Source organism: Aquarana catesbeiana, linkage group LG10 (genome assembly GCF_042186555.1).
Source record: "Aquarana catesbeiana isolate 2022-GZ linkage group LG10, ASM4218655v1, whole genome shotgun sequence".
Classification (NCBI taxonomy): domain Eukaryota; kingdom Metazoa; phylum Chordata; class Amphibia; order Anura; family Ranidae; genus Aquarana; species Aquarana catesbeiana.
Genome location: NC_133333.1, coordinates 241,739,149 through 241,758,976, shown reverse-complemented (window position 1 = coordinate 241,758,976; position 19,828 = coordinate 241,739,149). Strand labels below are relative to the sequence as shown.

Here is a 19,828-nt window from a genome sequence, read left to right as displayed (position 1 = left end):
GTGGAGCATTGGCTGAAGGGTTCCAAGTTCGCATGTTTGAATTTCAGAACTTTGAAAGAAGGTTTGAGGTAAGTTTTTGTCAGTGATGATAAATGTTATTTTTCTGTCGTTATTTCAGATTATTGAACTGTCTATTTCTGTCTGGGCAGGAGTGCATCTCACAGTCAGCTGTAAAAACCAAATTTGAACAACATACGATGAGAGCCAAACACATAGCAGAGGTTTTACGGCAAATCATGGAGTCTGTGCACGTGGCCGCCCAGGAACAGAGGTAAGAATGTGATTTTAGACCATGGCGTGACCGCTATAGGAGAGTATGCCACGGTGTAGAAATCTCCCTTAGTAGTCTGTGCAGTAAACAGAAATGAATGAAACAACACATGACTTTTCTCCGCTAAAACCTCATTGCTTCAGCTGTCTTTGTTTTCAAATACCGTATTTATCGGTATTTCGGTATCGGTATTTTTTTCAGGGGAAAATAGTGGGTGCGCGTTATATGCCGATCCCCACTGTCTGGAGGAGCGAGCGCCTCCGATATACACATAGCCGAGTGTACTGTGTACTCGGCTCAGCTCGGCTCCGCTCGCAGTCACGCCCAGTCCCGCCATTGGACCTGTGTTATGTCCATCATAGGAACCGGGCCAAGGGGCGGGACTGCAAGAGGAGCTGAGTACACAGGACATCCGGCTCTGTGTATCTCGGCGGCGCTAATTTTAAACAATGAGGCTGCAAATGACACTGGGCAAGGCTGCAAAGGACACTGATCATTCTGCAATGATGGACAAGGCTGCAGATGGGCACTGATAAGGCTGCATTGATGGGCATTTAAATGTAAGGTTTTTTTTCTTAAACTTCCCTCCTAAAAGTTTTTTTTCCTTTAAAATTCCCTCCTAAACTTGGGTGCGTGTTATACGCAGATAAATACGGTAGTTTGTTATAAAATTTTGAAAACAGGTGCTTTTTTTTTTTTCTCCTTCATTGATGTGCACTGGTAGGTGACACTGATGGGTGGCACTGGTGGGCATTGATTGGCTGCACTGGTAGGTGGCACTGGTGGGCATTTTACAGGCTGCACTGGTGGGCATTGATAGGTGGCACTGTTGGGAAAAGGTAGGTGGCACTGGCGGGCGCAGATTAGGCAGCCGTGGCTCTCTGTGTGAGGGACCGTTGTCCCTTTGACAGAAGCCGGTGATCAGCTTTTTTTGTTTTCAGCGTGAGGGGAAAAAATAAACGATTACTGATCTTCTGTTTACATCACCTGATCAGCTGTCAGCTGATCACGTGGTAAGGGGCCAGGATCGGCCCCTTACTCCGATCCGTAATCAGCTGTGGGGGGCGCGTAGGCAGGTCATGCACGGGAGGACGTCATATGACCAGCGCTTTGCCCATTAAAGAGGAAGTAAACCCTGATGGGTTTTACTTCCTCTTTTGCTCCCTGCAAAGCCTGCAAATTAAAAGCATAATGAGCTAGTATGCATCGCATACTAGCCCATTATGTGACACTTACTTGCAAACAAATCCATCGCTGTCCCCTGTGCAGGCTGCGTCCATCTTCGCCCCTCTTCCTTCCGGGGACCGCGGACTCCGGCTCTGTGACTGGCCGGAGTCCTGGCATGCGCGGGAGCCGTCAGTAACGGCACACGCTGGGGAAGAGATGACACGGAGGTCCGTTTCTTCACAGCTCATTGAAGAAGATTACATCATCGGCGCACTACAAGTGAAATATCTCCTAAATGGCGTACGTTTAGGAGATATTTCCACTACCTATAGGTAAGCCTTATTCTAGGCTTACCTATAGTTAAAAGTCAGGAGGGAGGGTTTACAACCAACTTTAATGGCTCCCAACAGCATTTCCTTTCCTTTACTTCCCTGTTATGCTGCGCAGCCCCCAAGAGGGATAAGAGGAAGCCCCGTGTAAGCCTAATTGTAACTTGGGGCTTATATAAGGCTGTAAACTCTATCTTTGCCTAATGTGTTGATGTTGGGCAGTCGTACACCTTTTTCTGCCGGCTTCCCATCAGCCTTTAAGGGTTGTAAATGTGGCAATTCCTGGGCTTCCTAATCATGTGATTGGACTATCGCAGTGATCATGTGATTGGGAACAGTTAGAATGGCTACCTTGCAACGTAACCAGGAGCTGTGAGTGAAAATGTGGTCACAGCGCTGGGGGTTTACTAGCTGTATGCATATATACGGCAGTACAGCAGAAAGCCCACCTGCATGCTGCGGCATATATTTTATAGATGCAGGAGGAAGGGGTTAAATAACAGTGTTGCGTACAAGAAAGGGGAGTGAGTCGGATGTTCTCTACACCTGGATGTACTGAGTATTTCTCTTTGCTCCCTGCAAACAAATGGTACAGTGATATGAGGCAAAGGAAAGGCAAGTCTGTGTTGCTGGTGGTCATTATGTGCACACATTGTTTTGTTCTAAGTTGGCAAATGACAGGTTCATTTTATCTACTTGTTGCCCACCCACAGTAGTTGTACTGCGGACGAGTATGTTGGTGGAGCTCTTCTGGGTTTGCTGACTGGGCTGTGATCGGCACAGCGGGTCTCAGCAGCCCGGTTCTACTGGATCACAGGAGAGCCGTGTGTGTGTGTATCTTGACTATGTTCCCACAGCGCAGGGTTTTTTATGCTGCAGTACTTGGTTGATAAAGAGTAAAAACAAGAGACGTTTATTGCTGTATATGCAACCTAACTGTAATAAAGTAAGAGGGTGCAGTTTAGTTTTGAGGCTCGTTTCACGCTGTCATGTGACTTGAAAGTTCAAAGTCGCATGAAAAGTCGCACCTCATTAACTGCAATAGAACCATTCTAATTGGTGCAACTCAAAGGTTCCTGCACTACTTTGGAGCGACTTGCATTGACTTTTGTTAACGAAGTCGCAAGCAAGCTGCAGTGAAGTCACGCAGGATGTTGGCTGTCAGCGCAGATGTGAACCGGCACTGAAGGGCAAAGCAAAAGGGGTTTTCTCGCTGTACACTAAAGGATATCTGTCAGGGTGGCTGTTGCTTGATACAAAAAGGTTTCCATGCAACACTGCTGTAGTCCAACTCCTAGATATTATACTGTACATGACGTTGGGGATGTTTTTGCTCTACCATTAAACTAGCACTGCTTCCAGTTATTGGGTATGACATTCTCTAGCGCCTCCATAGTGACAGGTTCTCTTTTTAATGTTTTTTTTTTTTTTTTATTGGTTGCCTTTCATTCTAGAAAATAATGCTCCGATATCAGGAAGCAGTATGCTTAAACTCAACAGTTTAAGGGACTATCTCAGTCCTGGTTCTCAGTCTTCCCATCATATACATCAGAATATGTCTCATTCTCTCTGCAGAGTTTATTGCCTGGAAAAGCGAGAAGAATTCAGAGACAGATTGGAGTTCATTGAGAAACAACTGGAGCTCCTCAGCGAGGACTATAGACTGAAAATCAAACAGATCACAGACGAGGTGGAGCGACAGGTAAACGACGTTATAGTTTTCAATGGAGTTCATCTTAAAATCCAAATTCAGCAGACCTAAAAAAATGTTCCCTTTGCCGAGGGTCTGCACCCCTACTGCAAGGGTTAAAGCGTTTGTTAACCCCAAAAAAAAAAGTTTTAATCTGGTTTCCTTAAAGCATTTTATACAGCACAGTACTTGTGCTGTGAAATTTTGGCCCCCTGTAACACCTGGTTGATCCTACCAGTTTCTCCCCTCCCCTGTGTAAACTGACCATGGTGTATCATGGCTGCTGAGCCCCTGACACCGTGGTCAGTTTACGTGCCTCTGTCATCCGCAGCCTGATATCTGCAGCTCTCCTCTCTGCTCCTGTGTCCTCCTCCCCCCTCCCCTCCCTGCCTGCCATCTCCTGTGTGTGAGCCACCCCTCCCCTTCTATTATTATTATTCAGGATTTATATAGCGCCAACAGTTTACACAGCACTTTACAATGTATAGGGGGACAACACAATTACAGTACAGTTCAATACAAAAGGTACAGGAGGGCCCGGCTCGTAGAGCTTACATTCTTCTATCACCATTCCCAGCAGTATACACATTACTGCTCCCAATCACTGCAAGCCACTCTGCTAGGATTATATGATGTGTGTGTGTGTATATACTATATGCCATGTTCTAAAATTCTTCTTATAAATACCGTTTTTATTATCCCTGTTCAGCGGTCATGTGACCGGCCGGTACTGTATGTATTACAAAGAGAGGGGCTGAGCTCTCCCCCTGACGTCTGCCGGGCGGTCACGTGACAGCCCGGCACCGTCTTCCACCGATGTTTGTATTACAGAGGGAGGTCGCGTGACCGCCGACAGACATCAGAGGGAGAGCTCAGCCCCTCCCCCTGGAATACATACAGCAGAGAAAGACGGCGCCGGGCGGTCACATGACCGCTGATCAGGGATAAGAAAAACAGTATTTTTAAAAAGAATTTTAGAAAATGGCATTATACACCATATAATCCTAGCAGAGGGGCTGGCAGTGGCTGTGTGCACTGCCTTAACTACCACTTTAACTGCTCCTGCAGGTTTAGGGGACCTGTAAAAGTAGATTTACTTGCCCAATCCTCCGTGCTGCAACACCAGTCCTATGATTTTACACAGCGGGTCCCGATGTCCGCCGGAACTGCTGATCGTTCGGTACTCTGGCAGAATGTAAACAAGGCAGACTGTCATTCTACAAGCACAGAAGACATAGATCCTGTGAAGCAGGAACACCGATCCATGTCTTCAAGCAGTAAAAGCACCTCCCTCACAGTTAGTACCCACCCCCTAGGCACACATTTTAACCCTTTGGTCACCTCTGCTGTTAACCCCTTCCCTGCCAGGTCTATTTGTGCAGTGCCAGTGCATATTTTTAGCACTGATCACTGTAATAATGTCACTGGTCCCCAAAGTGTCAGTGTCTCATTTTTGTCCGCCGCAGTCCCGCTATACGTCGCTGATCGCCGCCATTACTAGTAAAAATAAAAAACATCCCATAGTTTGTAGACGCTATAACGTTTGTGCAAACCAATCGATATACGCTTATTGGGATTTTTTTTTTTTTTTTTTACCAAAAAAAACATGTAGCAGAATACATATTGGCCTAAATTTATGAAGAAATTAGATATTTTACATCTTTTTAATGGATATGTTTTATAGCAGAAAGTAAAAAATATATATTTTTTTTTCAAAATTTTGGTCCTTTTTTAAATCGGGCATTTATTTTAACCTATAAATGTCAGGTGTCCAACGCCATGGCTGAGGAGATCCGCCGTTTGTCTGTGCTGGTGGATGAGTTCCAGTTGGAGTTTCACCCTTCTCAAGTTGTCCTCAAGGTTTACAAAAATGTGAGTGACCCGCTCCTGTTATTAGAAAGTTCCCCCGAATTCAGGTCCTGGCATCTTGCGTAACCAGTCGGACTGTGTTTTTTTTTTTTTTTTTATTCTTTAGGAGCTTCACCGCCACATTGAGGAGGGGCTGGGGAGGAACCTGTCTGATCGATGCTCCAGTACGATTTCCGTGTCACTGCAGACCACACAGCAGGAGATGATCGGTAAGAGGAAGGCTCTGGGACAAATTGTATAGCTGAAAAAAAGTAGCAGAGCTGCCCGTAGTTAATTTAGTTACACAACAATCCAAGATTTTGGGGAGCTAGAAGAATCCAGAGCACTTGCAGTGGAGAACATACAATTGCTGTGTAGAGTGTCCATGGTGGGAATTGCATCCAAAAACCCAGTACTGCAAGTGCCAACATCATGTTGCTACTTTTTTTGTTTTTTTTTGTTTTTTGTTTGTTTGGTTTTTTTTTTTTTATGCACCTGTTCTTTTATGATTTCTTTTGGAGGAAAAAAAAATAACTATGACTTAGATCTTATTAAAGGGATACTTGTAAACTTTTAAAAACATAACAAAGGATTCCTGAGCTCTAGTATCTAAAAAATACACCATAGTAGCCTGTCTTTTGGCAGCCTTTATCTGACTGAAGCCTCAGGCTTGGCTGTTGTAAAGCCAAGAATACATGGATCGAAATTCTGCCAGTTCAGCAGGGACCAGTTGAGTTTCGATCCATGTCTGAGTAGGCTGATTTACATTCTATTCTTGCCGGCGGATATAGCCACAAGCAGTAATCGGTGTGCTGTGCTGGCCAGGAAGGCTGCACAGCCCCTTTTTTTCCCCTGGCAGAATACAATAGATCTGCATGAGGCATTCCCCCATCAACACTGACTGAAAATCAAGTAATCTATGGGATGCATACAGCAGAACTTCAGTCATTTTCTCATCTTTCCATCTATTAAATCTTCTGCCCTTGTTGTTTTATTTTTGGATAGTAAAACATTTTTTTTTCTAAATACCTTATATACAGCCCACTTCCTGTTTCTTGTCTGGTAAAAAGCCTAGGCTTATGACGACATGCACAGCCTTCTCTCTCGAGTCTGACAGGAAGAAAGGGGGGGGGGGGGGGGGTGAGTCATAAGAGGGCCAATGAGAGCTGTAGAGCTGGAGGTGTGTCTGTGTAAATCCAGGAAGTGAACAGGCAGGAGCTTCAGGTGCCCACAGTTAAAATGGCTGCAGCCAGACTCAGTGGAGGGAGATTTCTGCAGCATATTTGACAAGTACAGAATCCCGGTATATATAAAATAATATGCAAAGTGGTTGGAGGGAAGCTTCAGAATGGCAAAGATGTTTTTATTACAAATTATGTGAGCGGACTGCAGTTCCTCTTTAAGGGATTTCTCGGGCCCTGATGATGTGGATAGCTGTAGGTTTAGTTGTTGTGTCAGTGTAGCAGTTGGGCTGCTCCCAGATTCGTGTTTCCATCTACTCACTGAGGGGCTCTGGGTGAAAACTGAGATGAGGATGAGGAGCACCAAAAGGAGGAACCAATAAGGTGGTTAGGGAAAAACTTTGGCTTTTCTAATCATTTAAAAGACAAAATGTTTTGGGGTTAAGAGAATCCCCCATCTTCAGGGCTTGGCTGTACATGAGAGCAATTGGCCTGTGTTTCTGTTATTGAAGTAGTAAAGCTTAAAGGGGTTGTAAACCCTCAAGGTTTTTCACCTTAATGCATTCAATGCATTATGGTGAAAAAAACCTCCTCTGCTGCAGCAGTCCCCCCAGAACCCCCTTTTTACTTACCTGAACCCGGTCTTTCCAGCGACGGGGACGAGCATACCAGCTCCAGCCGGTGTCTCAGGTCCTGATTGGATAGATTGAAAGTAGTTCAGTTTGTTTTTTTTGTTCTTTTGTTTTTTGTTTTTTTTTAAACAAACCTTTACATATCCTTTTAAAGGGGTTGTAAACCTTCGTGTTTTTTCACCCTAATGCATCCTTTGCATTAAGGTGAAAAAGCACCTGGCAGTCACCAGCCCCCCAACCCCCCCATTTTACTTACCTGAGCCCCTTCATCTCTTCGGCGGGGATGCGCTGTTCTTCTCTCCACGGGGTCCCGGCTCTTGATTGGATAGATTTATAGCAGCGCAGCTATTGGCTGCCACCTGCTGTCAATCAAATCCATTGACACTGGGGGCGGGGCCGAGTCCGGTCTGTGGACGCAAATGCTGGACTCGAGAGCCCGCCCGCAAGGTAACCCCCTCGGGAGAGCGCTTCTCATAGGGGGGTTATATGATGCGGGGAGGAGCCGCGAGAGCTGCCGGGGGACCCCAGAAGAGGCGGGGAGGAGCCACGAGAGCCACCGGGGGACCCCAGAAGAGGCTGTTCGGGGCCACTCTGTGCAAAACTAGCTAACAGTGGAGGTAAGTATGACATGTTATTTAAAAAAAAAAAAAAACGATACTTTGCAAACACTTTGATTCAAACAATTTTTTGCATTGATGCATTTGGCCAGCTTGACTCGATCAATGTATGCATATCAGATATTGATGAGATCGCTGGGGATGCTGTAAATTACTGTAGAAGCTTGTGCTACTTATAGTGAGAGACGTGATCTTCCAGGATCTCTATGAGCAGCTTCCCCTCCACGCACTGACCACAGGAGCTTGCACATTCGGCACCTCCGTCAGTCATAGAACGACTTGTAATTTTTGTAGTAGCGCTGGCTACTGCAGTGACTTGCAACGTCCCCAGTGGCCCTCTGGATATCCAAAGTGCATACCTTTTTTATGCATTACCTTTCATAATAATGGTGCACATAGATTTGTCAGCTTTCAGTGTAGGTATTGACTCTCTCTGATCCCCTTTCTGTTCTTCCCTATGCAGAGGGCCTTCAGCCCCTCCTTCCTTCTTCTTCCAGAACACAGATGGACCTGCTGGTTCCCCGCCAGTGCTTTAACCTTAGCTATGACCTGAGCTGTGATAAGCTTTGTGCCGACTTCCAGGAGGATGTTGAATTCCACTTCTCTCTGGGCTGGACGATGCTTGTCAACAGGTTCCTAGGACCTAAAAATGGTCGCCGTGCCCTGATGGCCTACAACGACCAGGTATGTAGGAAATTTGCAACTCGGCAGGAACTGCTGTATAAGGATATGTAATGGTTCTCTTATTGGGAAACTTACACTTCTGTTTTATTACCTGTCAGATACCTAGAAATATGCCTTTAACCCCAGTAAATCCCAGCATGCCTCCGATGCAGCAAGGTGCCATGACACAGGAAGAACTGATGGTTTCCATGGTAACTGGGTTGGCGTCGTTGACGTCCCGGACATCCATGGGCATTCTAGTGGTGGGAGGTGTGGTAAGTGTGTGTTTGTTTTTTTTACCTTTTTGGCGTATACTTCCTACTACTAAGCTGTTATTGCTAATATGATATTACTTAGTTTATCTAAACCCAGGGAAAAAAGTGTAATATTGCGTCTTTACGAGACGAGGAGAGAACAAAAAGGTGGGACTTTAAATGAGGCAATGAATGGGTAGGTTCATCTGCCTCCATCACTAATATATATATATATATATATATATATATATATATATATATATATATATATATATATATATACATACATACACACGAAAAGGGGGAGGGCTGGGTGGGACTTCATATGAAGCACGGCTAAGTATTGAGGTATGCAATCACATGATGGTAATGCCAAAGAAATATACCTAGTATAATTAAAGATAACGTGATAGATAGTATTATCACCTAACAGTTTATTGTACATAGTTCACAATAATAATAATAAATACATGTATAATAATTTCAATTCATAATAAGGATAATCATGTTAGTAATAATAAAATTGCATGTTATTGAATCCCAGAATCACATGATTGAAATGATGTAGCATACGGCTAGGCAGGGGCGTTGCTAGGTCTACAAAAGATCTGGGGCTAGAGCCCATAGCAACGTAGTAAAGAAAGTCATACGCTTGGGCGGGCATACACATGTATATAATATACGTGTGTGTGTATATCCCCAGAGAGCCTCCCCCTTGCATCAGGGTTCCCAGAGAGCCTCCCCTCCCTTTGGGGACCCCTGCAGAGACTCGGGGCTATGGGCCTGAGATTCGGGGCTATAGCCCCAAAAGCCACCCCCTAGTGACGCCACTGCGGCTAGGATTAAACAATAAAATATGTAGTTAAATCTCAATCACATGATTGCAATGATGTAGCATTCGGCTGGGGCTCTACGCGTTTCATAGAAACGTCCACTCGTCAGGAGCACTAACAATCAGAATAATTCTGTAGTAACAAAAAAGCAGAATGAACAGATGTTTGACACACATGGAACACTGGACAGGAACTGTTATGACAATAGAACACCACACCCTCTTCTCTTTTCCATAACCAAGGGCAGATGCTTTGTAGTCCTCAGATAGCTGGGAACAAGGAAACGGCTGTCAGCAGAGTACAGATTAGTTATCAGCTCACAAACCTTCTTGCAGGATCAACTGATATTTTTTGCACTTCTTCATCTAAAAAAAAATCAATAGTATGGTTAACAGACAAAGGGGGAAAGTTAATTGTTAGGATTTCCATACATTTTAATCTATGCTTGATGTGGGTTTGCCTCAGTGGTGATGCGTTTCTTGTGGCATTATTTGCAGGTCTGGAAAGCCGTAGGCTGGCGTCTTATTGCATTGTCGTTTGGACTTTATGGACTTTTGTATGTCTACGAACGCCTCACCTGGACCACCAAAGCGAAAGAACGCGCCTTCAAACGCCAGTTTGTTGAATACGCAGCTGAGAAGTTGCAGCTTATTGTCAGCTACACCGGATCCAACTGCAGCCACCAAGTCCAACAGTGAGTAACACCGCCCGCCAGTCTCTGTAGCAGCTTCAGACGTGAGGAAATTTATGTATTTTATACAGTGAAGAAAAGCCTGTTTAAAGATTTAGTTGGAAATCAGGCTTGTGGTTGGGAGTGTCTTCTGTGTAACCTGATGGGAGGAGAGGGAGGTACTTCACCACTTTCTGCCCATGTTATAGCCGAATTACGGCTTCAGCGCGGACTTCTTTCCGTGAACACGCAGGACACGCGACCGGCATGCACTGTGATCAGCGAGTCCTTTGGACTAAGCTGATCACACAACAGAGTAAAGGGCCAATCACAGCTGGCCCTTTTGCACGTGATCAGCTGTCAGCCAATGACAGCTGATCAGGAAGTAAACAGAAGCCGGTTATCGGCTTTTTTTTTTTCTCCTCACGATCAGCGTGAGGAGAAAAGAATAAAGCTGGTAACCGGCTTCTGTTAGGGTGACATTGGTCCCGATCTGTGCCACCTACCAGTGCCCACAAGTGCCACCTATCAGTGCTGACCAGTGCCGCCTCATCGGTGCCCATCATTCACCATTTATATAATGAATTTTAAGTTCTAGGGAAACTTTTTTCATGCTATTCAGTTTCTTGCTGAACTGCTGCACAGATCTGGAAGAAATACACAAAACACACCAAGATTTAAGTAAGAATACACATGACAAACGGGTTTAGTCAATGTTGTTTTTTTTTTTTGTTTATTCCAGAGTTCAGCTTTAAAGAAAGAGGCAGGGTAGCATAATTCTGCAGAACTGCAAAAAATCAGTTCCTGGCTTGTTTTTCAGCTTTGTAAATCTGTTATAAAACTATTGGGAGAAACCTTTGAAGCGGTGGCGGCTGGTGCTCAATTTTACTGGGGGGGGGCCGCGGCAAACTGACCCACCCACCCACAGCGCCCCTGTGCCCCGTATGATCGGCTGCCACTGATATGAAGGCTGCTTTTATTAATGCAGCCAGGCATTTTTTTTTAGGATAGGCTATAGCAGGGGTCTTCAAACTTTGTAAACAAAGGGCTGGTTTACTGTCCATCAGACTTTAGGAGGGCCAGACTGTGGCCAGTTGTAGATCAAGCCTCCGTGTCAGTGGTGGTAGACAATGTCTCGGGGTTGGTGGGAATAAAAAAAAAGAAAAGTGGTCTGTGCCTGTGGTCAGTAGAGGAGGAGGAACTGACACACCGCATCTCTGATCTCGGTAAAGAGCCAGTGACGTAGGCTTCTTACCATGTGATCAGCTATGTCCAATCACAGCTGATCACGTCGTAACCAGGAAGTGCAGGTTTTTGGCTTTTCCTTATTGACAAGGCGCAAGTAGAGGAGAGACGATAAGAGGCTCTCCTGCCGGGGGGGGGAAGGAAGTGGGGGCGTCTGCGCTGATAATCAGCGAAGACCTATCAAGTGCCAGCCCATGCCCACCAGGGATGCCAATCAGTGCCTCCTCATCAGTGCCATCTATCAGTGCCATCTATCAGTGCCCATCAGCACACATCCGTGAAGGAGAAAACGTACTTATTTACAAAATTTTATTACAGAAACAAAAAATAATACTTTTCGTTTTTTTTTTGTTTTTTTTTTTGTTAAAGCGGTTGTATAGTCTTTTTTTTTTACTTTTACCTACAGGTAAGCCTATAATAAGGCTTACCTGTAGGTAAAAAAAATATCTCCTAAACCTTTACGGTTTAGGAGATATTCCCCCTGCTATGCACCGCTGATTGCAGCGGCGCATGCGCACAGGGGATTCTCGGCTGAAGCCCGGCAGCTGCAGGACCTTGCCGAGTAAGAAATCTCCCGCGCGCATGCGCGGGAGTGATGACATCGCAGCTCCAGCCACTCACAGCGCTGGAACCGCGATACCCGGAAGACACGCCGAGGCAACATGACAGCTCCCTCGGCGTGGACCAGGTAAGATACTGACGCCTCGTTCTAAGGTAAGTATTTCATAATGAGCTAGTATGCAGTGCATACTAGCTCATTATGCCTTTTGCTTTACAGGGTTAAAAAAAAAAAAAAAAAAAAAATTTGCGGGTATACAACCGCTTTAAGCAAAAAATAAAAAAAACAATGGTAATTACATACCGCCAAAAGAAATTTCTATTTGTGTGAAAAAAATGATAAAAATTTCATATGGGTACAGCAGTGCATGACCGCGCTATTGTCGTTCAAAATGTGACAGCACCGAAAGCTAAAAATTGGCCTGGGCAGCAAGGGGGGGTATAAGTGCCCAGTTTTGAAGTGGTTAATCAAATTTGTTTTATGGAATAAACAAACATTTCCTGAACACAGGTCTACCAGCTCTGTTCATTAGATAGTTCATTAAAAGTTTATACAAACATACATTTAAAATTCCTTGGTTCCTCTGTGCACTTTCCACTTTTCTAACTCTGCCCCCTTGCCCTCCCACAGGGAGCTGTCCGGCACCTTCGCCCACTTGTGTCAGCAGGTGGACATAACCCGGGAGAACCTGGAGCAGGACATCGCCGCTCTGAATAAGAAGATCGAGGTCTTGGATGGCTTGCAGAGCAGAGCTAAACTATTGAGGTAAATTTCTGTGCTTCACTTTATACTTGTGTTTAATGACCGGTTGCCCTCTCCCATGTGACAGCATTTGGACCTAAAGATTGGCCACTCAGGCTTGGGCACCGCATTCTGAGAGAAAGATGAGAAGGTCACATGCTCCCCCAAGCCCAGGGTATACATCATATGGAAGATGAAGCCATGCTGAGAACCCTTTAGGGCACATTTTACATTTTTGTGGTGCATTAAAGTGGTTCTAAAGGCAGAAGGTTTTTTTTATCTTAATGCATTCTATATATTAAGATTAAAAAAAAAAAAAAAAAAAAACTCCTGTGTGCAGCACCCCCCTAATACTTACCTGAGACCCATCTCGATCCAGCGATGTTGCATGAGAGCCTCAGGTGTCCAGGACTCTCCCCCCTGATTGGCTGATACGCAGCAGCGGACGCTATTGGCTCTCGCTGTTGTCAATCAGTCAGTGAGCCAATGAGAACAAAGGGGGCGGGGGGAGATCCACAGCTCCGTGTCTCAATGGAGACACAGTGCAGCGGCTCGGCTCAGATGCCCCCATCCCCATGCTGCTTGCTGTGGGGGCAGGAGGGAAGGGCCAGCAGCATTGTTGAGGGACCCGAGAAGAGGAGGATCTGGGCTGCTCTGTGCAAAACGATTACACAGAGCAGGTACGTAGAACATATAATAAAGAAATGATGCAGCGCTATGATAGTACAAAATAGAATAAGTGATATTGAAAATAATCCCACAAGGGAAAACTAAAGCAGTTACTAAAAATAAAAAAAACATAAAATGAATTATATTTTTTACATAAATAAGTTGATTCGTGCCAAAATAGTGATAATAAAAAAAATCATCATATCATAAATAAGTGCCACAAAAGGATAATTAATCCACCAAAAAGAAGACAAAAAAATGTGTGATAAATAGTGAAATCAAATAAGATGAAACACCAAATGACATCCAGGCACTATTTAACGCCATAAATAATGAAACAATAAATGTATATAAAGTCCCATAACAAACGGTGCAAAAATTAAATTAAAAGAGTAAATTGTCCATGAACATAAAAAAGATGCTAATCCAGAAAATGTGGTATAGATGGGTCCAATCTCCCATATGCTTAGCACACCCGAGCGAGTAATGAGGCTCCTTACGACTCAGATGACCACCCAGGTGCTTTGTTTAAAAAAAAAAAAAAAAAAAAGACTTTAATATCACTTTAACCACTTCATGCGAAATGACGTACCTGTATATTGCTTTGAGGAAGTGGATATACCGCAGCTGGCAGACATTTTTTATTTAGAGCCGGCGGGCGGCTTTCTAGTGATAACAACTGATGCGGCTCTGCCATGATCACCAGGTGTGGCAGGGGACATTCCCACCACCAACCCCCACCCCTCTCCTGCTGCTCTGCCCAGGTCTCCTGTCCCACCGGAAGACCCGAGCGACCAGCCGGCACAGCGGCTGGCTGGGAACCTGAACAAAGCCGGAATCGGCTTTGTTGGGGTCTCCAATGTAAAAACCCGGAAGCAACGTCACTTCCAGTTTACTCGGCTGCCGATTTAAAAAAAAAAAAAAAAATTCAATATTCCAAAATACCGATTTTTGGCGTTTTGAATACTTTTAAGTGCAAAGGAGGGAACTTTTTTAAAGCGCCCAGTTCCCGCGCACCAAAGAAAGCGCATACGTAAGTCGCGCCCGGAAATGTAAACGGTGTTCAAACAACACATGCGGTAGACGTGGATGAAAGAGTTTGGGGTGGAGGAATGTGACTGACCTGCACAGGGTCCTGACCTCAACCCAGTAAGAACACCTTTGGGATGAATTGGAGCGGAGACTGCGAGCCAAGCCTTCTCGTCCAACATCCGTGCCTGACCTCACAAATGTTCTTCTGGAAGAATGGTCAAACATTCCCATCGACACACTCCTAAACCTTGTGGACGGCCTTCCCAGAAGAGTTGAAGCTGTTATAGCTGCAAAGGGTGGCCCAACTCAATATTGAACCCTATGGACTAAGGCTCGGTTTCCACTTGTGCGACTTGTCATGCGACTTGGGACTGCAAAGTCGCATGACAAGTCGTACCCCATGATTTCCAATGAGTACCGTTGATATCTGTGCGACTTCAAGTCACAGTGACTTCAAAGTAGTCCCTGTACTATTTTGGTCCCACTTTGATGCGACTTGAGGTCCATAGACCTCAAGAATACACAGGCGTTGCTTCAAGTCGCATCAAAACCGCGCGACTTTGGGGTTACATACATATAGTTACATAGTAGGTGAGGTTGAAAAAAGACACAAGTCCATCAAGTCCAACCTATGTAAATTAGTTGCATTGCATTAGTGGAAACCGAGCCTAAAGCCTCGTACACACGATCGGATTTTCGGCAGGGAATTGTGTGATGACAGACTGTTGGCCTAAAATCCGACCGTTAGTACGCTCCATCAAACAATTGTTTTCCAACTTTCCACCAACAAATGTTGTATAGCAGGCTAGTAAGTTTTCGGCGGACAACGGTCTGTTGTCAGATCCTCCTATCGTGTGTACACAAGTCCATCACACAAAAGTTGAAAGTACAAACACGCATGCTCGGAATCAATGCTCACCAAACACGACATTAGCAGAAGGTGCCCAAAGGGTGGCGCTCAAGAGCTGAAATTCCTCGTAGTATGTCACTGCGTTTATGTTTGTTGACCGACAATTGTGTGCCGTTTGTATGCAAGACAAGTTCATGGCACACGCCCTTCGGACAAAAGTCTCAGGCTTTGTTGGTCAACAATCTCATCGTGTGTACGAGGCTTAAGACTAGGATGCCATTTAAAGTTTGAGTGCGTGTAAAAGCAGGCGTCCCAATACTTTTGACAATATAGTTTAACATACATTGCCACAATGCTGAAGTGCAAATCGGCCTTTAAACTACAGAGCAGTGTATTTAGGAAATGTTCTTGTCTTCTAGGAATAAGGCCGGCTGGCTGGACAGCGAACTGAACATGTTCACTCACCAATACTTACAGCAAAGCCGATAGGACATCCGGTATCTTCATATAATCACAATATTTCCAATACGTTTTTCTTCTCCTACCTTTCTCACACCTTATCTGTGGTATACATATGAAATGTGTACAGAGATCACCGGGGGGGGTCTGTCCTGCCATCTTCTGGAAGTTCTATAATTTCATGCAGCTCTTAACCTGCTGCTGCAAAGGATGCTGGGAAGATGAAGAGGTGTCTGGGAAAGATTTGGATGCTGCTTTGGCAAAAAACACTTTAACAGAATGAAAATTGGCAAGTGACACGGGTAACATTGGGGTAGAATGAAGGACCTCGGGGCGTATGATGTCTCTGCTTCCTGTATCAATCAGCGCTGTGCCAAGACTGCCATTCCAGATAGTAGATTTTCAACTGGAGTTTGGAAATAGATAACAGAATAGATATGGAAAATACGTAACCCAATCCATAATCTTCTAGCAGTGCATGTCAACTTCACAATGTGGGTGAATCTATCTTATTGAGTTAATGTTTGGCCTATCAGTTCCCAGAGTGACATCACTGAGGTACGTCCGGCTCCATGTGAATTGGTAAGGCTGGCCATTGACCAGATCGGCCGTCAGCTCTACATCTAACCCTCTTGAATTTTTGGACTTTTTTAGAGATAATCTAATTTATATTTTGTTTCTGTAATGTATAGAATGTGTCATTTTTTTTTTTTTCTTTTTTTGTGCCATTTGTCCCATTTGGCGAGATTTGCCTTCACTTCCTGTCCCACAATAGGAGGTAAGTGCTCATCCTTGGCTGCAGCAGTACTTTACCCAGGATTTTGTGCACATGGCCCAAAGGGTGGGAGATTTACTAAAACTGGAGAGCGCAAAAACTGGTGCAAGCTCTGCACAGAAACCACCTTCCAGGTTATAGTCCCTGTTCACTTTGATGCATATTCCGCACCGCATCCAAATTGCACCCCGTTGTGTATGGCGGGCCTCATATAAAAGTCCCAGCTCCTCCTCTGTCCTGCAACTCACAACGGGGATGGAGGCCCATCATTTGGCTGTGCCAGGTCACACCTTCCTTTATGCTCCCCGTTGTGTATGTTAACGACACACCCCGAAATCAGTTTGCAAAACACAGTGAGATTTACAGAATCTGACCGCTTGGGTGTTCACACCCATGCGATCCGATTCTGATGCAGCCAAAAAAAGGCTCCTGCACTTTTGGTGCAGATTCAGTGCGATTTGAGCCATAGAGAATGGCTCAAATCGCACTGCTGAAGAATCGCATGTGATTTGAACAGGAATGCGGTGCGATTCCTGTTCAAAGTCGCATGCTGTTCCCACATCGCATAGTATGAACCGCCATTTATTGTCAAAGCTTAAAGGGGTTGTAAACCCTCAAGTTTTTTTAGAATGCATTAAGGTGAAAAACCTCCTGTAATGCAGCTGCCCCTCTCCCCGAGCCCCCCCCCTTTTACTTACCTGAACCCGGTCTTTCCTGCAACAGGGACGAGCAGCTCCAGCCGGTGTCTCCGGTCCTGATTGGATAAATTGATAGTAGTGCAGCCATTTGGCTCCCGCTGCTGTCAATCAAATCCAATGATGTAGGAGCTGGGGGGGGGGGGGGGCGGGTCCGAGTCCTGCTGTCTGTCAATAGACGCAGCGGCAGGACATGGAAACGTGCCTGCCTGAGTGCCCCGAGGGAGAGCGCTTTTCCAACAGGGCACTCGAGAAGAGGAGGAGCCAGGAGCACCGCTGAGGGACCGCAGAAGAGGAGGATCGGGGCTACTCTGTGCAAAAGCAACTGCACAGAGGAGGTAAGTATGACATGTTTATTTTTGTTTTTTAAAAACACAAACCTTTACATATCCTTTTACGTGAACAAGCTGAAGTTAGAAGCTGATTGGCTACCATGCAACAGCTGCACCAGATTCTGAGCATTCCAGTTTTAGGAAATCTCTCCCAATGTGCCCTGCCCTATACACATTACAGTCTTTGCAATCTCTCTTGTATATGTAGCGCAAGGGCCTGCCTGCTTAGCCAATCAGAGCCTCACCTTATATAGTTTTGGTAATTCCTAGAGGATATTGTACAGAGGTTGTACAATCCAGATTGTAACATGAATTGTCAGTTTTAGTAATTTTGCTCTCAGACGGGTATAGGACAATCTATGCAGCTCGTAGGTTTAGGCAGTACAGTCTCTCAATTGATGAAGTTTTGCTTTGCGTTGAAAATCCTTTTTCTTTCTGTGACACGTCTGCTTTCAATCATTAACTAACAGAAAAATGGAACCGATTAACTAGTCGGGAATCTCAGGCACAAAATGTGATTAGCCGTACAGATTTACTGCGAAATCCACCAGTCGTAATCTGATCATATGTGTTCCCTGTAAAATATTAAAAAGAAATAGGCGAGAGAAGTGCTGGATCATACACAGGAAACCTTATAAGGCCAGACTGTACTTAAAGGGACGCTTCACTCATACAGGAAGTGTATAGTATGATAGTGACGTTCCTTTTTCTTTTTATTTATTCGGATGTGCAGTTTCTCCTGCAGCATTGCCTGCATTGTCTTTATTTTGTAGATTTTTTTTATGGGTTTTCCTGTCAACTGCAGGCCTATTTTATTTCTGCTGCCCTGGGATAGGACTGAACTTGGCTGCTTTTGTGTCATGTCTCAGGACAACGGAAATCATCCTCCTGATGGAGGTTAGAGATAGAGGACAGAAAACTGCAGAAAGAAGCTTTAAAGCAAAAGGAAGGTACATGGACAAAAGTTGCAGGAGGGTTTGTACAAGGACCGGTAGATGGAAGTTGGCTAAAGAATTAATTTTAAAAAAAATGTTCCAGTGTTTTTGACTTTTTTTTTTTAAGTTCAGTACATTGTTTACTTCTATAGGAACCATTTAAGCCCAAGTTTAAAAAAGAAAAAAAAACTTGGGCTTGATTTAATTTTTTTTTTTTTTTTTTTTTTTTTACATTTTTGCATGTCTGCTGTAACACTTGACAATAAAAAAAAGTAAAAAAAAAAAAAAAAAAAACCAGCACAAGGGACAGTTCTTGCATTTAATGCTAAGTGTCTCTTGTACTGGTGTTGGCTCTCATAGTCAAAGTCTTCTAACTGCTGACCTTAAAAGCAGCTGTGATGCTATTTGGATTTTTTTTTTTTTTTTTTTAATACAGAGTTTCCAAAGATGAAGATGACAAATACCTACCCCTCCAGCGGGTGCTAACCCATATTTTTGGTTTGATTGTAGGAATATGGCCGCCTGAAGAATTTTAATATCCAAATGCTTTTGGGAGTGTCATATACCTGGTCCCCCTCTGTGGTTCCTTATACCCCCCCTCGACACTGTTTTGTAGAGAAGTAGAGGCCTGTGGATGGAAGTACAGAGAGCGCAGGGAGGACCAGGCATCTGACTCTTCTGAAAGTAATGGATATGAAAATTTTTCAGGCGACCATTGCTCTGCATGACAGTGAAGATCTGGTTCCCATTAGAGCAGAGGGTGTCAAACTGGAGGCCCTCCAGCTGTTGCAAAACTACATGTCCCATGAGGCATTGCAAGGCTGACGGTTACAAGCATGACTCCCACAAGCAGAGGCATGATGGGACTTGTGGTTGCGCAACAACTGGAGGGCTGCCAGTTTGAGACCCTTGCATTAGAGGGTGCGAAGTATTTTGCAGGCAAATTCTCAAGCTTTTTTTTTGGATAGCAACAGTCAATTTAAAGGGGAGCTAAACCCATCAATTTAACAGTTTAAAAAAAAAAACTGTTACATTCCTGGCATACCGGGAATTCTAACTGTCACATTTGCTTGTGTTCTCAACCAAACTATGAACCCATCAAATGGATGGAGTCCTAACTGATTGCATGTGCAGCACCATGGCAGTTGCAGATCAAACGGATGCTAAGGCTCGGTGTACACCTATGCAGTTTTCTTTTTGAAGCAAAAAGGAAGTTCTGAACAGCCACACTCCGGAATATAACCTTTATTGTAAAAAATCCAAAAATACAGGCCACAGCAGAAAATGAGACAAACGAGCTGACGCGTTTCACACTTAACAGCGCTTAATCATAGCTACCCTACCACCGAAAAACAATGTGAGATATATATATATATATATA

At 44.5% G+C, this 19,828-nt stretch overlaps 1 protein-coding gene across 1 annotated transcript; it reads left to right on the top strand.

The window, feature by feature from the left end:
• MFN2 (mitofusin 2) lies at nucleotides 1–19,828 on the top strand (the record flags this gene model as incomplete). The annotated part of the gene is given in 10 exon segments (XM_073603524.1): nucleotides 1–68; nucleotides 150–271; nucleotides 3,343–3,469; nucleotides 5,225–5,329; nucleotides 5,433–5,535; nucleotides 8,199–8,419; nucleotides 8,518–8,673; nucleotides 9,983–10,179; nucleotides 12,590–12,724; nucleotides 15,671–19,828. Coding segments are annotated over 10 exon segments (1,304 nt in total), but the record flags the coding sequence as incomplete, so codon positions are not given.